The following is a 25,690-nucleotide window of genomic DNA, read 5'->3' on the forward strand; positions in this document are numbered from 1 at the left end:
GGGGCGGGGCAGGGCACTGAATGGGCAGGGCCAGCACCCTGACTCGTCTGGTGTTTACTCCGCAGGCGCGAGCGCGCGAGGCTCCGGGGCGGTGCGGGGCGGCGCCTAGTGCTAATGCGCAGAGCAGGTCCCAGTCGAGCGTCGCTGTTATCGCGGGGCTGAGGTCGTCTCAGGTGAGGTGGTCACTCCGGAAGTGGCTGTAGCTGTGGCCCCCTGTGTGTTATAAGGAGCCAGAGGCGGAATTGTTAAGGTGGCGCAGCATCACCCTTCTCCCTGTTCATTCCCCGCAGCAGCCATGGCGAAAAGTAGACTTACCGAACGATCTCAGACCGGGGCACTCCGTACGACCCCAGCGGGGGACCGGGCAGTGGGGACGCAGAGTCCCACGGCGCCAGGCAGCGGGGACCACCTGAAGGGTGAGTGGATTTAGGGTCCGGACCTGGGCCTGGCCCAGAGGCGGGAGTGTGTCGGTAGGGGCTCCGGAGGGGGAAGGACCCCAGTAGGTCCCGAGGGTTTGCGGGGTGGGGGGGGTGGGGAGGGGGGGGAAGGTGGAAGGCGTCCGTTGGCACCCAGGGGAGGGAGCAGAGAGAGTGGAGGACCTGGGCTTGGGCCGCTGCCCACCACAAGGCCGGACACCAAGTAAGTGCGTCGTAAATGTTTTTTCAGTTGAATTCAGTTAAAAGGAATGACACTGGCATGTGGACACCCAGGGAGATTGTGAAGTTGATAATATCGAGGCTAGGCAGAGCTGTGAGGAACTTTAGCATTCGCTTTATTTTTGTAGATGAGGAAACTGAGACCCAGAACGGATATGTGACTTGCACAAAGTGACAAAACCCCATTAATCGAGTAGTAGGTAGTTAAGAGCAGAGACTTAATTACGTCCAGGTGCAACTTCCAGGTGGCAGGAACACTTGGGTTTGAGGCCTTGCTTTACCATTTACTTATGACTTTGGACTTGTTATCTTTTAAAGCTCAATGTCTAAACTGTGTGGTGCGGATGATGATAGTAATGGTATCAACTTAGTTTGGTGCGTGGATTACGTGAAATAATTCATGTAAAGGTTTCAGTGTAATGCTTGGCTTACATGAAGTGAAAGCTAAATAAATGTTAGCAATTACTATTATAGCTAAGATCTCTTATTCTAAAAGCGTTTTCCACACTACATCATCCTGGCATTTCTCAGGGCTTTAAGTATTATTTTAATTAAAAAAAGTGTATCTAGAAATTAAATACTTTGATTCCATCTTGGCATAGAGTTTTTCATTGCTCTTCAGCAGTTGAAACGATCAAGCTCTGTAGATGCTGTTAAAGCCCATTAACTTGAGGAGATCCTAACAAATGGCGGTTACGTTGTTTGCAGCTTACTGACACTAGTATGATCCACCGCTAGTGATGGGTAAAGAGAAGGGCTTTTAAGAATGTCAAGCAACATTGACACTATAGTCATCAATAAAGTATTGTGCACTTAACGTTTATATGTATAAAGATAATAAGTTTAACATTCAGCTGAAGTACTTTTCAAATCATTTAAAACATTAAATGCAAAAAGAATGTCTAACTGAAAATGATATTTAATTTTCAATTAATTTAAAATGTCTCGGTTTACTTGTTTTTTTAAGCTTTATGTATGTGGGTATTTTCCCACTTATAGACAGTAGAGCCAAATAACTTCAATAGCTCCGTAATGAATTTGTTCTCAATGTATATAAATGCACTCTAAATTAAAGGAACGTTGTGAAGATGGTACTGCTGAGAGGGTTTCCTGAAAAAGTATTTACCAGGTAGGGCATCCCTAAAGATTGTCATTTGATTTGTGATAACAGTCAGTTGACTTATTACTGGTTTTTCTTTTTTAAAATCTAATGCTGTTCAGAAAATACACTTGAAATCTCCAAAGTGCTTTTAAATTGTTTATCTTATTTTATCATATGCACAACACATTCAACAATTATTTTTATGATGTTGTCAAATGACTTCTGTGGACTACAAATCTATAGGAAGGTAGAGGGAGTAGATGTGAAGGAATGCCGTCATGGACAAGCAGGGTTTGGATAAATAGGTTTTAGGTAAGAGAAGGGAATGGGATTCCGGGCAGGGTAACCAGTAGGCTTGAGGGTTAGTGTGAATCTTTTATGTGTGAGTAAAGAGTAACTTGTCAGGAGTGAAGAATTTTTGTTGGGTGGTGCGTAGTAAGAGATAAAGTTGGTCAAAATGGTGTGATACGTAGTATAGAGAGCATTAAAGTGCTAAGCAAAGGACGTTTTTTGATCCTTCCTTTTTATTAGTAATTCCCAGTTCTTTCTTTTTCTTCTCTAATTTTCTCTCTGTCTCTCTCTAATTAGTGTTAGAAATTCTCTCTTTAGACAAAAGATTTTGTGGACCTTTTACATAAGAGGGTTTGATTTGCTTGCTGGTATCAGTTAGCTGGTGATGTGATGTCATTAGTAACTACTTAGCCACCTTTTTTTCAGGTTATGAAAAACAGTCTTTGATAGTTGCAGATGTTAACTTGGCATTCAGAAAAGAAAGATTTTGGAGAATAGGTAAAAATTTAAGTAACTCTTGATTGAGAAATACATAGTAATGACACTTTAAATGAATTTGTATTTTTGTTAACTGAGATATCTACATAACTTTGACAAATAATTCTGTGTATGTTTGAAGTATTTTCCATGCTTGATGCAGTGTTTGGTACATATACTGGGTTCTTTGCCATGACTTTGATCTCGAGTCTAACATCTGACTGAGCCTTATAGACTGAGGACCACTTTGAAGACTTGGGCAAGGCACTCCTAGGACTATATTTTTCAACATATATGTCATTACTCTTGCGAGCAATGTGAAGTGAATTTGGTTAGTAATGATGAGCTCCCCCCCTTCCCCTTCTTTTTCAAATGGAAGAGAAAATAGCTTTCCATGTAGTGGAGGTATTGTTCTTTGAATTTTTTTTTCAGTTATATAGATTTTGTGTGTACCAGATCATGATATATTGCTTCTTGTGGAATGCAGTAAAAAAAAAAGTGAGAAACACTGTCTTGAATTTGGTTTTATTATTTTTAGAATACAATATTGTTCGAACTTGGATAATTAATCCCTCTCAGATGCCTATTCTAGATCCTACCTTGCTAATTTGGTTCAACAAACACTCTTTGAAGATCTGCTATGAGCAAGACACTGGCTAAGAAGTAGAAAGAAGCTCTGATTACTGATAACTGGGAACTAAGGTTAAAATTGGCAACTGGACATCAAGGTATCAACCTATTGGTTGAGGCCAGTCTCAACCCACATATTAGGTGTCAGGATTCCTTTGCTTATAATCAGTAGAAAACACAATTGAAACCCGTGCTGAAAGGAAGTATATTGGTTCATAGAAGTAAATAGGCAAGAGCTTAAGTGGGACTCACTGGCTTTAGTCTGGAACCAGGGGCTCAGTGATGTCATCAGGGTCATATTTCTTTGTTTGGTTTGCTTACTTGATGTCAGCTTTACCTTAAAGTTGTTTCCTCCTGAAGGTCCAGGTAAATGCTTCCTTGTTAATTTTGAGAAACTTTTTCCTAGCATTACCAATAAAAGTCTAGATATTCACTCTGATTATATTGCCTCAGATCAAATGCTTGTCCCTGAACCTATCACTGTTGTCAGAGGGTATGAATAACCTGATTGGCTCAGCCTGATTCATGTCCTACACCTAGAAAAGGGAGTAGGAATTAGGCTAAGTCAGTTTTCCCAAAGACATGGATCTCTATGATGGATCTCTCATGATTTTTCTCTATTTGTGTTTAACCATCTTCGTGTAGGACTGAAGAAAGTGAACTTATAGCACCGATTTTGGGTTAGATTAGATACAAGGAAAGAATAAGGATTCCAATCAAAGGTGCTGCTTCAGATGATACATCATAGAGTCCAGGCAGGGCATGGAAGGAAGAGAAGTGAGGAGTCCAACAGAGGGGAGGAAATGGAAGGGATAAGCTCATCAAAGAATAAAGGTGATCAAGGAATGGCATATTGGGATTTAAAATGTCCACAGTAGAGCAGTCTCTGGTGATGTGAGAACTTAGGATACCCCTGGAAGTGGGTGGCTAAAGTTGAATAGAAATAACAATAAGAACTTTGAGGCTGGGTGGATCATCTAAATGCATGATGAATCTTTTAAGATTATTAAGAAGTTTACTGTAAGCTTGGACTGACTTCAGCAAACTGGGAGAGGTGCCTGAAAGTGGTTAGATGATAATGAGTGAGGGTGTGTGTGGGTTGAATGGTAACAGAATTACAGGGCATAAACCTTAGAGAATGAATGAGCTTTTATATCAAATTGGTAGTGCTATTTCTTCTGCTACTTACAAACATGCTGTGTGTGTGTGTGTGTAATGGTTAATTCTTTGTATTTTATAGTTATTTTTAGCTGTTTAAATTTATACTCGATACGGCCACTTTTTATTGTAATAATTAAAAAATTTGAAAGCCCTTGAAATAAAATTTACTTCCAGCAATACAGCAATCAGTTTTTGAGACCTTAAAAAACTTGTTAGAATCCCTGTGAAGTTATGTCCTCAGGAGGAATGTATTTTTGCTTCCTTTATGGTGGGATCAAGTATAGGCCTAGGAAACACTGAATGTTGAAAACGAGTGGACTAGACGATCATTAAAAGTCATTCCTAAGATCTTGTAGGCAGAGGAAGATTTTGCTTTTCAAAAAGTTTTGATGTGAAAGTAATAAGAGAAACAGGGAACTACTGCAGGGGCATTAAGGTTAAGTTATGATTTTTCGGATACAAGTTAGAAAAAAGGCGCTTGTAAGAGGAAATAATTGAAGATACAGAGTGAATGGAGAATTTTGAGAGCAAGATCTGGACAGAAGTGTGCTTGCATTTAATGCAAAGATAAGGGAAAGGGACAACGGAAGATAATTTTGTGAGCAGACCTTGAGTTATAGATTGGGGAGCTCATAAAGTATGGAGGCAGAATCATTGGTTGAAAGTAGGGAAAGGTAGAATTAAAAGCTTGAAGAGACTTGAAATAGCCCTTTTGGAGAGTGTTGTAAAAGGATTATTGTTTGCCAGTGATAATCTTAATTTAAGATGGAAAAACATGTGAACTAGTTGTAGGCCAAGGAGCATGATGATCTGACTTTCTCTAACAGTACCTTTGGCCTGGGAGGGGGTTGGAAAAGTAGATAATGGGATAATTCAGATTGGGAGTTAGTATGATGGAAGATTTAGAGGTTAATGAATGTATAAAGTACTGGTGTAGGTAGCTCTAAAGGCTAAATAACACATGTGTCTAATGCAGCTGGAAAAGGGCACATTGTAAATTTGTATGTTACACACTTAGATGTAGAGTTATAGTTAGAACAAGATCTTTACCTTTTCTCTCTGTTTAGAACTAAATGAATTACATGCTAGCCTCTAGGTTTATTAGAATTATACTCAAGAAGTATTTTTGAATCATAATAGTCAACACTCCCTATTTACCAGTTTGTGTGAGAGAGCTTCATAATTGAACATCACGTAGTTTTATTGCATTCTTATCAGTGTTTTTTTTGTGTGTGTTACACAGTGCTTACAAAAGTTTGCCTTATTTTAGAAAGTGAAGAAAATTAACCTGGATTAATTTTAAGTGTATATATTCCATCATCCAACTGAGACGACAAGTAGCACTCAGAGTGACTGTGTACTCAGAGAATTCTCAGGGTAGATAGTGTTCTATATAGTTCAGTTAAATGTTTGATACCATTCTCCCCTCTGATCCCTTATTTAGGACTGGTGAATTCATAGTGGGAAGAAAAATATTATCGTTTAATTTTAGAGCCAGCATGCTAAATGTCTTATTTAATTTTTAATTTGAGAACTGTGTTATCTGTTGAAGTGTCAAAAATATGTTTATCTGCAATACAGGTTAGAAGGATGTAAACTCTTGTCTTGTAGTCTTCAACTAAATTTCCCCCTGCTCTCTGAATCTCGTTTTCCTATAAACTCGAAGCCCCTTTGTACCATTCTGTGAGGATATAGCTTCTTGGGAACAGACATTGAGCAAAATATTTTGTACATAACAGATGCCCAGCAGACAGTCCTATGCAACTCTACATTTGAGTGCATACCTTGCGTAGTAGAAACCCTAAAGAGAAGTTCCAAGAAAGGGAGAAAAATATCAGCCATTTATTCTTAAAGGTAAATTCTGTGTCTATAAATACTTACAGGCTGAAAAACAAACAAAAAACAAAGTTGTTAATGGTTTTGAAGAGTTTGAAAGATACCCATAATATTAAATTATTTGTATCAGTACTTTTTGTGCCCTGGACCTGATTCTAACAGGCAAATGAAAAGTGAGGGCTGGGCAAATTAATTCCAGATAGATTTAAAAGTAGCATACCGTTAAGAATTAATAGGCCTCCAGAATTAATAGGCATCACACAGTGTTAACATGTCTTTGCTTTGATGTCAATCCATAGACACCTGTGCTAAATACTCACTATTTATGTATTACCCTTATTCCTTTTCTAGTAGAGTGCCTCTTTATTTAGTAAAGTAGGAAAATAACGATTTAACCTTGTGAGAACAGTTTGTGTTTAAATAGGGGTTTCTTTGGTTGAATTGGTTTTGGTGCACACTTGTAATTTTTGTTAACTTTTGGCTGATTACCCTTTTTCTTTTTAGGGTGAGTAGATAATGGTATATTAAGAGTCTTCAAGACAGGCATTGAATTTGATATAATCAGGGCGAAATATAGTGGACAATTCGGCATTTATCATAAGATTCTGCAGAGATGTTTTCATATTTGACCCACCTCAGATGTTTAAAGTCTCTGTTCTGCAAAAAAGCATGAATATAAATACGTTAGTGAATTAATAAACTAGAGTATTAGGAGGCAGGGATGCCTAGTTTATTATTCCATTGAAGGCATCTTTTGTATTATTTTATGATCCCATTTCTTCCTGCAGTAAATTTTAGAACTATGATATGAGCAAGCAAGTTTCTGTTTGTGACTTGGTTTTTGAAGTAAAAGTCGTTTTTGAGATTAAGATGAAACATAAAGATAAAATGATAGGGACTAGTTGGGAGATCAGGCTGATTAATATGTTTAGATTACAGAAAATTGGAAAAGACAATTTTTTTAACCTTACTATTCACACACTAGAACGCGATAAACTTAATATTGTGTCTCAGAAAACCTGCTTCAATGAACAGATAAGAATAATTTATATTTAATATATTTAGCAGTTGGTGTTTCAGCAGAAATTGAATGTATCGTAAATGGATAGTAAAATGCTTTGGAGATATACTTAACACTATTCAGTTGCTTAGGGTATGTTTTTTAACAGATAGTGCAAACTCCTTTGGGCCTCTATTTACTTTAACCCTTTCACTGCTTTAATTGATTTCAAGTGTTTTTTTTCAAAATGTGTCAAAAATCCACACACAAAAAAAGTTGATATTTTGACTGCTTTATGCATGTATACTCGAACTCCCCAGTAGACGGAAAAATATTTTGAGCACATAGGGTAAACTTGAACGCTGCCGTCAGCGGACGTAAATTTTCATCTGATAAAATAGGTAGGGTGAACCAGATTGTTGCTTCTTACGCTTTACTGTGCATGTAAATCACCTGGGTATCTTATTAAAATGCAGGTTCTGATTTAGTAAGTCTGGGATGCTGGCTTAGTGTCTGCATTTCTAACAAGCTCACTGGTGATACTTGCTGATTCACGTAGTTTGCAGAACACGCTTTGAGTAGGAAGGGGCTGGATAGTTACTGCTGCTCTATGTTCAACATAAAATTTAGCTAAATCTTACTAATTCAGTTGTAACGTATATAAAATTGCCATAGTGAGATAAGGGATAAAATGAAAGTTAAGGCTTTTTGGTTGAAAAGGAATGGAAATTAGTTTAAACCAGCACAAAGAAAAAAAGGAAGTTCTAAGAATGTAAGAGACTGTCTCGCTGGTATCTATGAACAAGAAATGAAATCTCACTAGGCTTCAAGGGAAGTGGGAAATTTTAAAAATTGAGTAAGTTAGCTAACTTTCCCATTTCTGCTCTCTGGGTTTCTGTTCCAACCTCCCCTCTTACATTTTCTGGCACATGTCTTTGGCTTGCTATGTTATTGACTGTGACCTTCACTGCTTGACCCGCAGCCTCAAGATTTACTATTCCTTGAAAACAGTATCTCTTTTTCTTTAAATTCTGAAGAGAAAATTTGGTTAGCCAATAATGAATTGTTTCTACTTGGATCAGATGTCCAACCTTGGGCGAGTCAGCCTTCTATGTTTGGGAGGCAGTGTTGGAATCTCATGGTAAGAATAGGGCCAGTGAGATTGGTGCCGTTTTTGGGGAGGGCGATGCTTGGGCATGGAAAAGGTGCTAGTTTCCAGAGAAGGGGAGCGGTAAGTAGAGCAGGCAAGGACACCTGTCTAATACACCTTCAGGAATGTTCATGAAGAATGATTTGCTAAATTAATAGAGTACGAACAGTCCTATAGTTTTTTTTAGGATACTTCATAAAAGCATATATAAAAGTTACATAGGCAGTAGTTTGGGGCACAGTGGTAGAGAACATTCTCAGAGAACTAAAAATAATAAATCCTAATTATAGTATACATATATTTTTAAAATCCCCTGAGTGTTATCATGGGGTAATGGTAAATGTAGGCAACACAAATTGAACCGCCCACTTCTTCCTCTTTCCCAATGAGTACTAGGTATTAAGGTATTCTGGCCTCCCCACTATTGACTGCTTCTGGGAGAAACAGCCCTGCTCATTCTTCTGCTTGCTGTTTCCTGGATCTCATTTCTTTTATCTCGCATGTAATTTTTGAGATGACACTAAGAATTACCTTGTGAGGGAAGGCAAACAAATTCTCCCATTCCTGGAATTACAGACAGAGCCACCCAGAACGTTTGAGGTTCAACTATATTCTGAAGCCTTTGGTGTAAAGAGAAAGTATAACATTGACCAGTTGCATTAGCGAATCTTTGGGTTCTTATGACAGTTGAAGTCATAACAGATGCCTCGTTTTTCCTAAGAGGCCATTCTGTTTGTGCTGTCAGCTCCCAATATAGATACATACAACTGCAAATCAGTGATAGCAGTTAGAGTAGGTAATGCTTTTTTCCCCCTTTTGGCTTCTCAACAAACCAAAGCTATAGAGATTCTGGTGTTCTGCTTTTTCGTGCTTCTAAAATGGACAAAGCCCTGAAAAGTACTATGCCCAGTTAATAAACATCAAATACAGTTGTACTTAAAATTTAATGACACAGTGTTTTGGCCAGAGTGTGAACACTTTTTTGGGAGGAAAGCCTTTAAGGAAATTATTTGCTGGCTTGGAATACTGTCGTCTTTTATATTTATCTTAATTATAGCTTTTTTGTTTTTCCTTTTCAGAAAAAGCCTGTGTAGAAGCTGGGTCAGCAAGAATGTCGCTTCTTATATTGGTGTCCATTTTCTTATCTGCAGCTTTTGTTATGTTTTTGGTATATAAAAATTTTCCTCAGCTTAGTGAGTAAGTATGCTGAAAGAAACTGCAAAAGTCTAGACATCTATAGAGATGAAAGTGGATTAAAAGTTAAACTAATTTTAAGCAACAGAACTGTTGTAAGCAACAGAGCTGATTGTAGTATATCAGCTCTCATGGCTTGTAGCGAGTCCATGTTGATACTGTTATTTAAATACTTTTCTCCAGCTCTGCCTCTTGATTTTCTGTGCAGGGTTTTCCTAGCTCTGCTCCCCCAGTTAAGGCCTCATCTTTCTGATGATCTACATACATGTGCCTATGCCTTTCTCCACTTCCCCCTTCACTTGCATGTATATATACATACAAAACTAAGTTCAAGTTTTGTGAAACTGATGGTGGTTTCTGATATTTTCTGAACTATTATTTTATTTTATCTTATTTTATTAATTAATTTATTTATGGTTTTATTAGCATTTATTGATGTTAAATTTACTCCTGGGCCATAAGTTTTTGTTTCTTCAATTTTTTCTGGGTGATCTTTTTCTTCTGTGCAACCTCCTCTTCCACCCATGAACTCTGTAAAGTCTGCGCTGCATCTTGGGAGCTTTGCTCACCTGCCTGTGCTCAATGACCAGAGAGTCCACATCTAAACCCTTAAGTTCAGCATTACTCTCCGCATTTTTAAGCATGTGCAGTAAAAATTCTGCGCGCTTTTTGGGCCACTGACCCTGTGTCCAATCCCACTGTTTGGCCTGGGCACGTCTCCCAACTCCACCATTGTAATGACGGAACGGCACACATTGCTTTTGTGACGTGACATCCTTTAGATACTTGGTGGCTTGTCAGATATGCATACCCTTGATGGCAGTTTCACGAGTGTTCTTAAAATGAACATGAAGATTTGAGCCTCTTGATTTACATGATTTTGTGAGGTTCTCTGGGTCAGGCAAATAGCGAACCATTTTTTGAGTTACCTCAGGCTGCTTAAGGGAAGAGCTCATTTTATTTTTTAATGCTAGTAGTGACCAAGTAAATGTGTTTTACAGTCCATAGAGGTATTGACCTGCAGTTTGAAAAACACTGATGGTCTCTGCTTTCCCTTTTCCATTCCTGTGTTCTCCCTTCCTACTTTTCCTTGTGACCAATTTTTGTCTTCTATTCATTTCCTCACCTACCACATCTGTGTCTCTTAGCTCTTTTTCTCTTTCCTGTCCTATGGAAATGATATAGTCTTGAATAGGTACTTTTCACAGTAAAATGGACCTTATAAAAGACTTGTATATCTAGTACACATCCCCAATTAGCGAAAACCTTGGGGTTGAAATGAGTTTCAGAATTAAGAGTTTTTTCATTTTTGAAAAATAACATTATGTAGTACCTCCAGCAGGATCTGGGGCAGCAACCCATAATCAAATACATTAATAGTTTTGCAGAGAAACCTGCATCATAAAAGACTATAAAGAACTTTATGTAAGTGTGGGTTAAGTTTTGCTGACAAATTATAAAGAACTGTTGGTTTTCAGAGTTTCTTGAATTTTAGGGAAGAGATTATGGACCTGAAACATACTTTAATAGCGCAAAATATCCCATGGTTATTTAACCACAATAATATTACCCTTGTGTAATCATGGATTACGTATCGGACTACTAAAATGTAGTTAGACTTTCAACCAGGGCCAGCCTGGTGTGGTAATGTATGGCTGAAATGTTATGTCTAGGTATCAGGAAGTTCCTGTTTCCTCTAAATTCCTTTCATTAACAATTTCTTATGCTTGAAAATTTATAGTTAAACCTGTTTATATTCTAGTACTTTGATTTCTGCATCAAGATAAATGCCTTTGGGAGGATGGCATGTTGTATTATGTTAATATTAGTATGATTGAATTTTAGATTCTTTCTGGTTTTGATCAGACAGTAAGAAATAAAAAGCTGACTTAAAAGAGGGAAAGGATGTAGAGTGTAGATTAAGATTGTCTTTGGTCCCAGTCTGTTCTAAGAATAACATCACATGTATAATACGCTATTATAAACCTTTTATAATTCTGCTTATTTCTTTCTGTATTTGTGTTGTATGTGTGTGTGCATGCATGCATGCACACTCCTATAAAGAGTTTTCTCAATTTTTAAATTTATGATGAGAAAACCCATTTACCTGCTATTTTTATAAGACTTAAGCAGCATTCTGTCATTATTGTCCAAGGTCAGTTAAATTTTATCATGTAAATAAATTGGCACAATATACATTAAATACAAAGATGATTATGTGAGGTTTTTATGAGCAAGAAATCATTCCATTCCAAACGAGAAACTATATATAAAGTAAAATCAATAGAAAGGGAAATGTTTAAGTTTTTAAAAATTTATTATTCAATTATAGTTGACATACAATATTATATTAGTTTCAGATGTACAACATAGACAGTGTTTAAGTTTTTATCTGAACTTCGAGTGGAATATTGCAGAAAAGGTGTAAACTGTAAATTCAATAAAATTTTAACTTAATTTCAGTTGTAATTGACTGTTGACTTAAGCTTATCATGAAAATTACCCAAAATAATGTTAAATACGTTTTAAATATTGCTAACATCAGTGGTTCATTTCTTAATTCAAAATTTACACTAACCTTGAAACAGATGCTTTTAATCGTTTTAATTTGGGTCATCCTGAGTTTTCATATATAGAGTACATGTTTCACTATATTATATTAATTATATTAAAGCATTAAAAAACAAACAATTTTAGACTTTTGAACTTAAAAATTGTGAATTTATACTTAACATATTACAGATCAAGGCACTATCATTTTGGATAAAACTTCATGTTTTGAAGTTGACTGACTGTAATGTTAAATATCTTGGCAAATTTCTGATTTAAAATTTTTCACTTTAATTTTATTTCTGTAGAGAAGAAAGAGTGAATATGAAGGTTCCCAGAGATATGGATGATGCCAAGGCTCTAGGAAAAGTTTTATCCAAATATAAGGACACCTTTTATGTACAAGTACTTGTAGCATATTTTGCTACATATATTTTGTATCCTTTTAATTGAAAAATGTTTTCTACTTTTGTTCAAGAAAAAGATTTTTGTGAAAGATCTGTTCAGTTATACATAACTTTTTCCTTTAAAAAATTGTTAATGCAGTATAATGATATTAAATAGAATATTGAAAAATTGTAAAATAATCTTTAATCCTATCTCTTCAACTCAGTTATTATTTCTGGATATTTATTACCAGTTTTATTGTATTCTGCTCATTCTACTTATAAACATTTTCCTTTCCTTTGTATTTGAGATAATTATTTATTATTTTATTAGTTAATTGATTGTCTTAATTTAAATAATTATTTTGAATTAGTCACCATACCATAATTTAAAAAAATTTCCTTAGGTTTGAAGATATAATTTGTATTTAATGTTTTTGCTTTTCTACACGTTATATTATGCATTTCTCCTCGTGATTATTTTTTCTTCCATTTAATTGTTTTTTTTCTGTAAAAAAAAATCCGAAGAGGATAATTAGTCATTTAAAGAGTAAGGATTTTTTTCCCATAGTACGTAAGTACTTATTTCTTTGTTTTATAAACATATGTGTTGTATTTTAACTAGTCAGGAAAATAACTTTATTCTTTCTAAATATTTTCAAGCTGCTTGTGCTACTAGCAATTAATCTTCCAATTTGTGGACTTTAATTTCTGATTTTTTGTATCTTTTATTCTATTTTCCAAATCTCAGTTAATGAAAAACATTATTTTTGATGTTGTAACAGTAATCACTGTCCTTTTAAAACCAGCTTTTATTTTAAAAAAGCAAGTTACTTTGTTAATTCTCTCATACTATTTTTATGCTTGCTTCCCTTTTTTGTTTCCAGAATTTCTTTTGATTTGTTGGACTTTTCAACTAAAACCTTTTCTCATAAAATTTAATAGCATTTTCTTTTCTTGGATTTCTTTTGGAATATATATATATGTACATATATATATATCTTAGTGACAAATACATTTACAAAAGCTTTTGCTGTTAATACAAACATTGCTCTTTTACTCAGCTGGTGACATACAGTTTTACTTAGGTAGCATACTTTATGTAGATAAGTGCTTTGTCATTACCTTCCCTATGTATTATTAGAAAAATTCAAATTTGGGGAAAATTTGGAGAATAATTATTATACACCTGTCTTTTGACAGGTCACTTGGGGCAGCTATTTGTATATAAACTGTTTTAATTGTATATAAACTGGTTTAAGAAATACATAACTGCTGCCTTTTCCTATTCCATTTTGTCACCTATCTATGAAATCTTTAGCATTAGGCTCACAGGTTATTTTCCCTTTATATTCTTTAACCATAAATTAAAATATTTTCCCCAAATAAGAAAAAAACTTGGTTCATCTCTTTTATTTGGCTTTGTAAAGTTTTTATGAACGTTTTGTGAACATGGCATATAGTTTCTATTTACTTTAGAAAATCATTTTTTTTGCCCTGTTTAGGGAGGGATATATGGCTGAGGAATAAAGGCAATGCCCACCCATTGGGTCAATCAGCCGGATAGCATAAATGAATATTGACCACCTATCAGGTAATGTTGTAGCCTGATTACCTTACTATCTGCCTGCAAATTAGTAGAAGAAAATAAAGTGCCCTGTAGAAAGTGAGTTGGAAGTGTAGGAATGGGTTTATTGTTACAAAATACACTTGGTTTAAAATTGTAAATTATTGATTAGTGTCCATTCATAAGGTTTTATTGCATATTACTGTTTAATAATTAAATAATTGTAATGATTTTGCGTCATGTTTTAGATTTTTTATAAGATAATTTGTTAATGTTTTATGATTTTTTTTATTTACACTTTTGAATCTTAAGTTGAGTATTAAAAAGATACTTTTTTAAAACGAGAAAGACTTTATCTTAGGGCATATAACTAGTAAAGCACTGATTAATAGAAATTTAATATGAACTAAGTGTAATTTAAAACTTTTCTAGCTGGCACATTTGAAAAAGTAAAAAGAAAACACCTGAAATGCATTTTAATGATACATTTTACTTGAACCAACATATCAAAAATATTACTTCAACATGTAATCAACATAAAAATTATTACTGAGGTAATTTACATTATTTTTTGATAGTAAGTCTTTGAAATGTGTGTATTTTATACTTACAGCACATCTCAGTTCAGACTAGGCACATTTCATCGTCTCCACAGCTGCATGTGGCTAGTGGGCTTTACTCAACAGTGCAGTCCTAGGACCTTCATTTATAATACCTAGCTTCAAACTCTTATATAGAAATCACTTTTTACATTACAATTACTTCATCCCTGCATGTATTCATTTAACCAGCTTTTAAAAATACTAATTATATGCTAAGTATAAATCTAGTTTTGAGCATTCAAAAGCAGAACTATTTCCATCTGGAATAATAGGTAGTTATGGGTAGAAATATGGCGCATTCTAGACAGAGCAAGTCTAGAGCAGCGCTTAAAAGCACCAGGCATGATTAGGAAGTGATCAGTAATCCAGTTTAGGTAGGGTATAAGGTGTGGGCAGGGGAGGATTAAGAATTTTATTATTTATTTATTTATTTAGAATTAATTTTAGGAAGATTGTCTAGGCACTGTACTCAGATTATGGAGAACTTCGAGTACCACGCTAAGGAATTTAGAATATTCATTTGGTATTGAGTAGTCATTGAGAACTTTTGACAGTAAAAGTGTCACCACATCTCATTCCTGTTTGAGAATTCCTGTTTGAGAAATTTTAAGAGTAACTTAAAAATTTCTCCTATTGGAAGTTTAAAACATACACAAAAGTAAAATCGTATCATGAACTCCTATGTGCCCATCACTTATCTTCAGCAATTGTTAATATGCCAGTTTTATTTTTGGAAGTTCTTTGTATTTTTGACCTATTAGAAAAAAGTGAAATAGCTAAAGGACCGTGTTTGCGGTTGGGAAAGGAGATTAACATTTACTTTGATTTAAGATATACTGAGTTTTAAATATTCAAATAGAAGTATCTATACCCAAATGTCAATCAATAGCGGACTGGTTGAATAAACCATAGTAAATGTAAACACTGGAGTACTGTGTAGCTGTTAAAAAGGGTGAGAAGTATATGTGCTCTTAAGGCGTTATATCGAGGATATATTATTAAGTGATAGAGATGAAACGGATCAAAGTGAAACTTCTCTAAATTATTTTATTGTGTAAATTTGACTTTATATTTCACATAATTATAAAACCAATTAAAATGAAAAGAGAAACAGGAATCTTAAAACGAAAGCAACCTCATGCCCATTATGATGGGTACTATAAAAAAACTAGAATATAACGAGTTTTGGTGAGGATATGGAGAAATTGAAACCCCTATGCATGCTTGATGGGAATGTAAAATGGTGCAACGGCTGTGGAAAACAGATAATGTCTTTGCAAAAAATGAAAAATAGAATTCTCATATGATTCGGCAATCCCATCTCTGGGTATATAATCAAAAGAATTGAAAGCAGCGTCTTGAAGAGATACCCGTGTTCATAGCAGTGTTACTCAACAATACCCAAAAGGTGGAAGCAACCCAAGTGTTTTTTAATGGATGAATAAATAAAATGTGGTATGTACATACCATGGAATGTTATTCAGCCTTAAAAAAAAGGAAATTCTAATGCATGCTACAACACGGATGAACCTTAAGGACATCATGTTAAGTGAAATAAGCCAGTTGCAAAAAGACATGCCATATAATTCTGTGTGTATGAGGTACCTAGAGTAGTCCAATTCATAGAGACTGAAAGTCAATGGATACTTATCAGGGGCTATGACGAGGAGGAAATGGGGAGTGTTATTTCAGAGTATAGGGTTTCAGTTTTGCACAATGAAAAGAGTTCTGGAGATTGCACAACAATGTGATGGTACTTAACTAATACCAAACTGTACACTTGAAAATGGTTCAGATGGTAAATTTTAAACAAAAATTTTTAAAAATCTAAAGCAAAATTAAATGATGAATTTAACAGTATATTCAGTTGTTGGGGGTGTGACTATCTAGAGGAATTATTTCAAATGACCTTGAAAACAATAATGTGACTGTACATCCCTTCTGGGATAAATACGAAAGAAATCAAACTATTGTCAGTTATTACATTGTTGGTAATATTGTTCTGAAATTCTTAAATCTATAAAAAGTTTCAGAACTATACTACTGTATATATTTTATATAAGATATATTTAATAGTATGTAAAGCAAATAGGTATTTGTGACATTAAGAACCAAGTTTTTTTTATGTAAGAGAAAAGAAATACAGATCTAAATAAAACTAGAAAGTTAAACTCAAATTACATTTTCATGCAGAGATAAAAATGGCTTTGTTAATACTACAAAATAAAAGAGGAATGTATTAAACCATTCTAAGGGATACAATAGGCAAAATTCAGACAGTGGTAAATTCCACAAATGACCTGGTTTCTTCAACAAATTTATCATCTATAAATCCCATTGTGTGTTCACCACCTAGAATCAGTTCTCCTTCCATCACCTATATTTGATAGTAGTTGTGTATTTTTAATGATATGTGTGGGGTTTTCTTCAAAATAATCCAATATAAGAGATACAGACAAACCAAGATTGTGTGTTAATTGTTGAAACTGTATGGCTTTATAGGACATAATACTAATTTCTCTACTTTCATATGTGTTTCAAACTTTCCATCAAGTTCTGAAGAGCTCTGTAATAAATTAATAAAGCTTATTTTTAATTATTTTTTAATGGAGGTATGCAGTAGACGGAAAATTTGAGACTGGAAAGACGGTTATTTGAGATGTTTGTTTGACTGGAAATGTTGAATGGGAGATAGAGACTTCAGTTATCGGTATATATGGCCATATACTTGAAGCCATGGAAATTGCTGTCTTTATTAAAGGAAAGGGAGAGTGTGGCTAACAGAGTGTTAGAGAGGCCCCAGATTTGAGGAGAAGGAAAAAACTAGAGAAGGAATGATCTGTAATGTAGAGGAAAAGGAAGTTTCATGAGAGAGGATGTTTAATCCTATGCATGGGTCACTAAAAAATGACTTGAGAAAAAGTCGTTAATTTAGGCTGCAAAGATATGTCAGTAAGGAAGTGGACCAGTAGGTTGGGTAGCAAGGAGACAGCTACACCTCTGTCAAGGAAAGCCTAGATTTTCTTTCGTTTATGGACATCTGAGTGGTTTTATACAGGACAGATCCCGTGAAAGAGCAAGAAGTTGGAGAAAGAACCCAGGAGGAAGAAAACTGACATGAAAATACGAGTAAAGTGGGAACTAGAGAAAAAAGGAGATTTAATGGATGAAGATAGAAATTTTAAAGTAGGAAGGAGAGATGTTGAGGGAGTTCACTCAGTCTGACTTGTAAGTAAATCATGTTGCTTAGTTTTGGCTCCAAGACAAAACTAGCAACTAGAGAAAAGTTGAAAACAATTGTTTTCAAAATAAGATTTGTGATTTTTACTGTATTTTTAAGCCATTCTTTAAATTAGTGAATTGAGGCAAATGTCGATAAGTTAAATTAGAAATAAGTAATTATTATACCTTATATGTACCTAGATTTCCACAGAAATCATGTTTCCTGAAAACATTGGGGAGTAAATGCGATGCATTTGAGAAGCATATTATTTAAAAGGTTACTGAAGAACTTTTTCTTCTGTGTCTTCTTTTTTTCTTCCCATTCCTAATTCCTGGTTTTTTTGGCTGAATTCCTCTGTATCTGGTACGTGTTAGTAAATGTTGAATTTAGAGTTAAAGGCATTACAACCAAGGAGTCATATTTTTAAATTTTTGACTATAATTTTATTTAATACTGAAATATGGATATAATCTTAACATGCTAATTTATGTACTGATACTTTTTTCCTGAAATGTTGGATTTGTTTTTTAAAAATTCCACTTAATTATGTTTTAATCCTTAACTTAAAAGTTAACAGCTTGCAAACATTTGCTATTCCAGGCTCCATATTCCTCAGTATACTCTCAGGGTTTCTTTATCCCTTTCCACTGGCCTTATTTCTTGTTTGTTTGGTAAGTATATAAAGTAAAATTGGGAGACTAGAAAAAAAAAATCATACTTTAATCAGAATGAGGAGGAGGATGGCATTACTAATCCTGCTAGTCAATGTAAGCATAAACTCATTAGTTTTAAGAGGTATTTAATGTTAAAGTAATATCTAAGACCCTTCATAAGGAGGTGTTATGGTTGGTTTGTTTTTTCCTAGGATTGGGGTATCATAGCCTTAATTGCATTCATAGGCTCTGTTTTTACCTTTCCTTACTGTGTTTTGTAAAAATAGTCCAAGAGTGTTGGTGGGCAAAATGAGTTAAGTTCCAGGGCTAGGGGTGGTATTTTCAAGCATATCAATTGAAAACAAAATCGGCTCTTGAAGTTTTATTCTTAGGCTAAAGGCTAACATTAACTATTTGGATATAGTCACTAAATTTAATCACACATGCCAGTTTGTTGTAGCTGGTCTCATTTTAGTTATAATTTGGTCTGAGAAAGGACTAGATCCAATGGGTTCTTGTTCTCTGCAAGGGATGCCATGCAGAGTATCCTCCCCACGCCCCAAGAGAAGTAAACTAGTTGAGCTTTTCCTTCAATGAATACATTCATGTGAATAAGATGGAAAAAACACAAAATGCTTATGGCTTCTTGTTATTTTCTAGTGTTCTGGACTCGGTGCCTCATTTTGCTACATGCTCTCGTATTTAGTTGGGAGGCCAGTTGTGTACAAATACCTAACAGAGAAAGCAGTAAAATGGTCACAGCAGGTAAACATGTAGTTTTTAATTATTTAATGTAATTCTTTGGCTAATTGGGAGGTTAATGTATAGTTCTACATAAATTAACTCAGACTCAGGGCTTTAATAAAAATGATCTTTTGGCCAAAACAAAATCAAGCGGTAGGCAAATAATGAAGGTTAATAATTTCAAATACAAAGTTTTTGTACCTATGACAGTAATTATAAATCTTCATTCCTACTAAGATCAATCAGAGCAGAGAAGTCAAAATGTCAATGTAAAGGAATCCACATATTTCGACGCCTCACCTGTTTTGTGTTGATGCAGTTATGCTGTCAGCGGGTCACTGAAGAACTCGTATCAGCCCGCTCCTTTAATAAAGCATTTCATCGGAGGGAACAATGTTATCTTCATTTAGGATTACTGTGAAGACTAGCAATAATAAAAATAAGCACTGTTACACAGAAAAGTCCAACACACATTGCTTAGAAAATCCTATTTTAATAAAGAATCAAAAGAAACACTGTTAAATCTTGGAGGAATTTTAGAGATCTTAGCCTTACCTCTTTGTTTTACTGACTAGGACTTTAACAGAAATGAAACATTTGGCCCCAAATCACATTTACTTGTAAAGCAAGATCTAGACTGTAGGTTAGCGCTCTTCGCACTTTACCACGTATGTGATGAATATTAAGATCATTTTACACGTAACTTTTCTTTGGAATAGCTGTTTTCTGTAATTGAGCTGATTAGTTATTCAAAGAAATGTTAACTGGAACCATTGCTTATATTTAATTGATTAAATATTTCCATATACTTGTTTAATCACATTTATCAATAATGAATGAATTCACTCATGTGATATTATAATAACATGAAATAAAGATTACCTGAATTTTAAAAAAATTGGAGACTAGGTATATTGATGTGTTATCCTAGCCCTTTACATTGTAGGAAGTTAAAGGCATTAAAATGTTGGTTACTTGATATATATTTTATATCTAGTCATAAGTTTAAATTTGCCATTTTATGTTTAAATTGTCATTGTTGAGCCATCATTATGTACTCATAGGCTAATGGAGAACCATCTTTAGTAGTGTAAAGTTAAGCTAGAAGCACAATTTAAAAAAACCGTCTCATTCCATGTTATTTAGCTCTGGTAATGAGCACTTGATAAGTAGTTCATTATAATTTTCAAGCTCCTCTTTTGATCATTTCTAATGGATAAACTCTGAACTATTAAAGAGGAGAATTTGAAATGAAGTATTTTGTATTAAGCATTTATTTTCAAGATTGACTACATCTTGATCCTAATTCTTTTCTTTTTTATGACAGGTTGAACGTCATAGAGAACATCTCATTAACTACATTATATTTTTGAGAATAACACCATTTCTGCCTAACTGGTTTATTAACATTACATCTCCTGTAATAAATGTACCTTTGAAAGTTTTTTTTATTGGCACTTTTCTAGGTAAGGCCCCTGGTTTATGCTGTGTTAGAACTCATTGTGTACATAACTACCAATGTCCAGCTAGGCTAGAATTCACACTCTTTACAGACGTGCCAGGACCATGACACAGCCTGGCCTGCATAAATAGATGCTCAGAAATGTTTGTTGGACTGTGTTGATTTTTGTGTTACTTCTTTTAAAGAAGAGCACTCTACTGGATATTTTTTTTAATCGTGAAGGATTAAGCAGCATTTTAAAACTCCATTCTCTCCTTCAGTGGAGAGGGGGAAATAAAATCAAGGTGCCGTTTTTGAATAGTTTTGTCCTTTGTTTTCTAATCAAGTACTGAAATATCAAACTTTAATTTTCAGTTTAATTTTCTTGAACTTCAGAGAGTTGATTCTATTTTCACTTTATTGAAACCATTATTTATTACGGGCAGTACCAAAAGTATGGGGGAAACAAGGATTAACAAATGTTCTTGCTTTCAAGGAGCTGACATTTAATTTTGAAATTAATCAGTGGACATAAAGATTCATTTATATATTTTATGAATTCTGATGGTTCTTTAGTAAGAGTATTCTGCTCTTTCAGATTTAAGTTGAATTGTTTAGCAGATTTTTCATATAGTGAGTGTCTGTTATATTGAAATTTAAGTTAATACTTGTGAGAATAGATCTTTTTGAAAAGTATTCAAAATCAATTTTTTTGTTGTTACTTTTTGAAAAATTCATTGGCAAACTTAAAAATCTCATTGGGGTAATTTTGGATTTTATAAAATAATGTTAGCATTCATAGAATGAGAAGAGAATTTTTGTCCACTTTTTACAGATGAAATACCTAGAGATTTAGTTAATTTCAGCTTTGGGTAAAGCATTTTTTTTCAGTTTGTTCTGGTTTTTAATGAAATGTGATCATTTTGTATGTGCTTCTGTTTAAAATATTCTTTTACTCATATTTGGAGTATCTTTCCGTTTCTGAGTATCACCTATCACTTCATTTTTAAGTATCTTCTACCAGGAATGAAGACAATTTACTCAGTCTTATTTTTGCACATTTGGATTATTTCCAGATTTTTATTACTGTAATGATTTGATGAACATTCTTGAGACTAGATCTTTGCTCATACTTACTATTATTTTCTAAAGTTGAAATTGCTGGATCAGAGCATATTCTTTTTTTTTTACGGCTCTTGATAAATGTTATATTAAGTTGGTACAAAAATAATTGCAGTTTTTACAATTATTTTTAACCTTTTAAACCGCAGTTACTTTTGCACCAACAAATAAAATAATTTCCTGGGAACTTTTCTTGGGTTTTTAAATCCATTATCCTTAAGAAGTGATTATGAAATATGTAATTCTTTATATGCAAATATTAACTTGGGGGGCTTTAAATGAAATTAAAAATTTCCAAAATGGAGATTGCTATACTCTTAAAATATTTTTTTTACATGCAGAAAATTTTAATTACAAAAAACAATTGATGATTCTTACTGTTTTTATTTTTAGGTGTCGCACCTCCCTCTTTTGTAGCGATCAAGGCAGGAACAACACTGTACCAGCTTACAACAGCAGGGGAAGCTGTTTCCTGGAACTCAGTATTTGTTCTAATGATTTTGGCTCTTCTCTCTATCCTCCCAGCCATCTTCCAAAAAAAACTAAAACAGAAATTTGTGTGAAAAAATCATCTGGCTTTTAGTTTTCCTATCATCATCATCATCTCAGGATTGGCGGGTTTATGTGTTAAAATCACCTCTTTAGTAATTGAAACAAGGGATATGTAAAATAAAATTTCCTATGAGACAGTTAAAATAACGCATTTAAGTGTCAAGGGACAGAAGAAAATGAGAATGAAAATTGATATACTCTGGAAAATGCTGTCAGTAGTTATGGTAGCCATCTTGTAAATTACTATTCCAAGGGTAGCTATAGATAATTAGTAACGGCATGGTAAGAAATTCTTGACCTAGTTGATTCATTCAATTTAATATATTCATGAACTGGCTCTAGATACTTACCCTTGACTTGATATTTTAATATTTTTCTCTCATCTCTTACTAATAACTAAAATAGATATACAAAAGCAAAGATTCTAGATTTTTATAAATAATATTGTGGTTCTGGCTAATACTGGCCTTCTTTCATAGCATAAACTTAAAACTAAAGCTCAAAAGATATTTACATCTTTTTCCTCTTTTTCTCTTTGTGGTAATGGATTTGTTTAGAAGTTGCATCTTAGTGGACTACTGAATTTGGGAAGGATATCAAGTTATATTTATTTAGTGAATTTTATTATTGTTTTTTGCTGTTCTAGATTATATCATGGATTAGTCTGAAATTTAAAATTCTGACCAGTCTATTTTCATTTTTTTTCTAGTTTTCACAGTATTTCCACTGTGCATATACAAAATGGTGATTACATGATAATTGTATCATATTGGTGATAATTTATATTCAGAAATATTTTGTTACACAGTTCCCCTCTACTATCTCAAAAGGGGATCAAGAAAGCAAACATTCAAAGTATGTAGTTTTTAGATGTTAGATTTAATATTACTTTATATTTTGAAACAGAAACAGTGACAGCGCAACATTTAAGTAGTTAAATATAGTTTATTTGTTCAATGACTGTAAAATTTACCTCATTTATTTATTAGTCTGGTCATTAAAGTATGTATTATGTAATTATCCTTTGCATGATACACTTACAAGAATGCCTTGTTTCATTTTTTCATTTCTGTTGATGGCTTTTTTGTTTGGAGCTGCTTTTGATTAATGCAGTTTCCCAATTTAGTGTTTTCACTTTTTATAACTCAAAGTATAATTAACTTCTCACATGATAACTACTCTGTTTAAATAGTCCTGGAAAAACGAAACAGCGTTTTGCTGCTACTTAATGGTATATGCTTGACTCTTGGACATAACTTTCCTAACGTAAAGTACCCTGTCAATTTTACCTTTACCCAACATTGTTATGTTGAAAAGTACTTCATCTGTGGGGAAAATCCTTGTATGTTTTTATTGTGAGAGGTATGATCATCCTCAAAGCCTGTTTCTACTACGTAATGTGGACTGATTTATTATTTTTTCTATCACAGTATTAACAAATGGATTTACTGTAAATACAAAGAAAATATATTGAGTAATAGACTATTCTTATGTCATCTGGCCTTTTGTGTGAAATTATTTATTGTTATTTCTAGCAAGGTTTCCTTCCTTTCTTATTGACCAGAGACTGAGTGATAAAGCTTTTGTTATTTTTACAAATGAACTTAAAACATAACCTTTTGGACAAAGTTCACTAACTATTACTGTATAAAATGTAATTGAATAAATTTTTACCAGACTTTTAAAAATAAAAGTAAGAGTTTGGACTCAGGAGAAGCCTCACTATTTTTTTTTTTAAACTTTAGTTTTAAGTGTGTTTTTCCAGGACCCATCAGCTCCAAGTCAAGTAGTTGTTTCAGTCTAGTTGTGGAGGGCGCAGCTCACAGTGGCCCATGCGGGGATGGAACCGGCAACCTTGGTGTTATGAGCACCGCGCTCTAACCAACTGAGCTAACTGGCCGCTCCGAGAAGCCTCACTATTTACTCCAGTGTGTATACATTGTACTTAACTCTATTCTCAGAGTATTTTCCCTATTCTTATCATTGATTCTTTCCCTTTGCTGGTTATTTTTTTCTGTTAGAAAACTGTAACTGTCAGTCAAGGTGGGTTATATTTTCTTTTCCCAAGAGAATGGCCAGTCTTTCCAAATTCATCATCGACTGTCAATAAATAACCGTTCAGTGGGCTGTACCCTAAATGCAATTGGTGACCTATCTATATTCATGGATTCACAGACTTGGCCTGATGCCAGATATAGAGTCAAGGTTTAGCCACATCTTTAAGACAATAACCACAAGAGAGGAAGTATGTGTAGTGAGTGGGGATGCCTGCAGGCTAACTAGGAAGGTCACACACTAAGTGGGACTGTTCCCTTCTCAGTTAATGGACCCTCTCTGGAGCTGTTACCTTGAATGTAATATTTCTAAGACAATAAATACAAACTGAAATGTAATAAGAATAAAAAAACTTAAATGTAGTACTTGGGATTTATTTCATGGTATATAGTATTTGTACTAATACTAAAACCTTTCATTGAATAAAAATATATTCTCTTGAAATTCTGATGTACATTTTCACCTCTAAGAACAAAGAAAATTTTAAAAACCTTTAATTTTTATAGTTGGCTTTCGAGAACCTTAAAGCAATTTAAATTGTAGAGGTAAGTAAGTACTGGTAAACGCCTAAGTTTTTCATATATAGTAATTTCTCTATAAAGGAATCTTTTTAAAATTCTCTTTGGCTTTTTGAAAATGGGTAGACTCGATCAAAAGGGCCAAAGCTTTTCTGGTGTGTAAGTTATCGTTCACTGATTGTAGTTTACATGTGTAGAAGGTGGATTTTATTGCAGTTTCAATATTCTGATTTTTTTTTTTGCTTTCTTACCTGAGATACAAAATCTCTTAAGCCTTACATGTAGGTTGAAATTTTTTCCCCTATTTTTGTCTAGCCAGAAGCCATACATATAAATTCTGTCAATTATCCACCTTATCAAATACTTTGTAGGTTTATAGGTTTATGCAATTAGAGCTACAGGTTGAATGCAATTCCCATCAATATCCCAGCAAGATATTTTTGGAGATATAGACAAGATTATGTTTATATGGAAATGCAAAGGAACTAGGATAGCTAAAATAATCTCAAAAAAGTAGAATAAAGTGAGAGGAATCACTTCTAGATTTCAAGACTGATATAGCTATAGTAATCAAGGCAGTGGTATTGGCAGAGGGATCAATATATAGATCAATGAAATAGGATAGAAACATTAGAAAGAGACCCACATGAATATATCCAACTGGTTTTTGACAAAGTTGCAAAAGCAATTCAATGGAGAAAAGAGAGTCTTTTAAACAAATTGTGCTGGAGCAATTAATACTTGACACCGAAAGTATGATCCATAAAACAGGGAATAGAT

The 25,690-nt window shown here is 34.1% G+C and overlaps 1 protein-coding gene and 1 pseudogene across 5 annotated transcripts; one reads left to right on the forward strand and one right to left on the reverse strand.

Annotated features, from left to right (window-relative positions):
• Nucleotides 1–24,833, forward strand: TMEM41B (transmembrane protein 41B). 4 transcript variants are annotated; one of them, XR_013994126.1, is made up of 9 exons: nt 1–173; nt 294–416; nt 9,383–9,500; nt 12,356–13,007; nt 13,939–14,027; nt 18,426–18,496; nt 19,139–19,243; nt 20,550–20,688; nt 22,179–23,832. XR_013994126.1 is itself a non-coding variant. In XM_081061801.1 (8 exons), exons 2-8 carry the CDS (start codon nt 296–298, stop codon nt 22,346–22,348), a joined length of 876 nt encoding a protein of 291 aa, XP_080917927.1. In that variant the 5' UTR covers nt 1–173; nt 294–295; the 3' UTR covers nt 22,349–24,833. The 4 variants fall into 4 exon arrangements, 2 of the variants coding, with proteins under 2 accessions (XP_080917927.1, XP_080917926.1); XR_013994127.1 differs by having other exon boundaries at nt 53–173; nt 291–416; nt 22,179–23,839; XM_081061801.1 differs by lacking the exon at nt 13,939–14,027 and having other exon boundaries at nt 12,356–12,484; nt 18,403–18,496; nt 22,179–24,833.
• On the reverse strand, nt 9,942–11,946 carry LOC308503043 (large ribosomal subunit protein uL22-like; annotated as a pseudogene). The gene has a single exon. The product of its transcript is annotated as a large ribosomal subunit protein uL22-like (transcript).
• Nucleotides 24,834–25,690: the final 857 nt, after the last annotated feature.

This window comes from Rhinolophus hipposideros, assembly GCF_964194185.1.
Source record: "Rhinolophus hipposideros genome assembly, chromosome: 10".
NCBI lineage: Eukaryota > Metazoa > Chordata > Mammalia > Chiroptera > Rhinolophidae > Rhinolophus > Rhinolophus hipposideros.

Excerpts from the sequence above, each read along its gene's own strand:
- TMEM41B (XM_081061801.1), top strand. The coding sequence starts at position 296 with ATGGCGAAAAGTAGACTTACCGAACGATCTCAGACCGGGGCACTCCGT. Across the intron at positions 9,501-12,355 it reads AATTTTCCTCAGCTTAGTGA|AGAAGAAAGAGTGAATATGA; the intron begins GTAAGTATGCTG and ends TTATTTCTGTAG. Across the intron at positions 18,497-19,138 it reads CCTTATTTCTTGTTTGTTTG|TGTTCTGGACTCGGTGCCTC; the intron begins GTAAGTATATAA and ends GTTATTTTCTAG.